This window comes from Cebus imitator, unplaced genomic scaffold, assembly GCF_001604975.1.
Source record: "Cebus imitator isolate Cc_AM_T3 unplaced genomic scaffold, Cebus_imitator-1.0 Scaffold190, whole genome shotgun sequence".
Lineage (NCBI taxonomy): Eukaryota > Metazoa > Chordata > Mammalia > Primates > Cebidae > Cebus > Cebus imitator.
The window spans coordinates 91,468-92,675 of record NW_016107505.1 but is presented as its reverse complement, the minus strand read 5'-3'; the positions used below and the strand labels follow the sequence as shown (position 1 = coordinate 92,675).

The 1,208-nt window shown below is 52.3% G+C and overlaps 1 protein-coding gene across 1 annotated transcript in view; it reads left to right on the top strand.

The window, feature by feature from the left end:
• The window catches only part of NLRP7 (NLR family pyrin domain containing 7), a 19,128-nt gene that overhangs the window by 8,930 nt on the left and 8,990 nt on the right, over positions 1-1,208 (top strand). Inside the window, exon 6 of the mRNA XM_017546521.2 lies at positions 491-661. Within this exon, the coding sequence (XP_017402010.1) occupies positions 491-661 (171 nt within the window). The remainder of the gene's footprint in view (positions 1-490; positions 662-1,208) is intronic.

Sequence of the window (1,208 nt, the reverse complement as noted above, 5' to 3'; positions counted from 1 at the left end):
TTTGAGACGGTGTCTTGCTCTGTCGCCCAGGCTGGAGTGCAGGGGCGCAGTCTTGGCTCACTGCAGCCTCTCCCTCCCGGGTTTAAGCAATTCTCCTGCCTCAAACTCTCAAGTAGCTGGGATTGCAGGGGCCTACCACCATGCCGAGCTAATTTTTGTATTTTTAATAGAGACAGGGTTTTACCATGTTGGCCAGGCTGGTCTTGAACTCCTGAACTCAGGTGATCCGCCCACCTCGGCCCCAGCTAATTTTTGTATTTTTTGTCGAGACGGGGTTTCACCATGTTGCCTGGGCTGGTCTCGAACTCTTGACCTCAGGTTATCCTCCTGCCTCGGCCTCCCAAAGTGCCGCTATTACAGATGCGAGCCACCGCGCCTGGCCAAGAACTTCTAACAGTTTCTAAATCTGGAACAGCTTTTTGTCTATACATGCCTCTACACAATGCGAGGATTGAACACTCAAAGTGGAGTCTCTCTTGCTTTTTTCTAGGATTAAAAACGTCACCCCTGACACTGCTTACCGGGACTTCTGTCTTGCTCTCATTGGGAAGACGACCCTCACTCACCTGACCCTGGAAGGGCACATCGAGTGGGAACGCACGATGCTGCTGCTGATGTGTGATCTGTTCAGATCTCCCAAAGGCAACCTCCAGTACCTGAGGTGGGTCTCACGGTCACGGCTCTCCTGAAGACCCCGAGTCCTCTACGCCGTGTTGCTGGAGGATTCAGGAAAAAGGGTAACTGCTGCGGATGCCGTGCCAGGCAGGGAACGTATCCCTCAAACAGGCCTGTGGGGTGTCAGCCTGTCTTTCCCCCACCAGCTTGACTTAACTAACCAGCTCTCAATGCAAAGAAACATCCAGAATTCTGTGCTGTGTTTCAGCTTTAGGGACGTGCTACTCCTGACTGCCTCTCACCTGCCTGTTGGGATTGAGAGCAGCAGCCCCCAGCTTTTTCTGCACTGGGGACCCGTTTTGTGCAAGACAGGTTTTCCACAGCCAGGGGTTTGGGGGAGTAGTTTTGGGATGAAACTGTTCAGTCTCAGATCACCAGGCTCTGGGGCCTGATCCCCGTGCAGTGCTGTGATCCCAGCACTTTGGGAACCTGAGGTGGATGGATCATCAATCCGGATCATCAGGAGCTAGGGACTCATAGGGGGCATGCAACCTTCTCCATACTTCTATGGGATTTTTTTTTTTTTTTTTTTT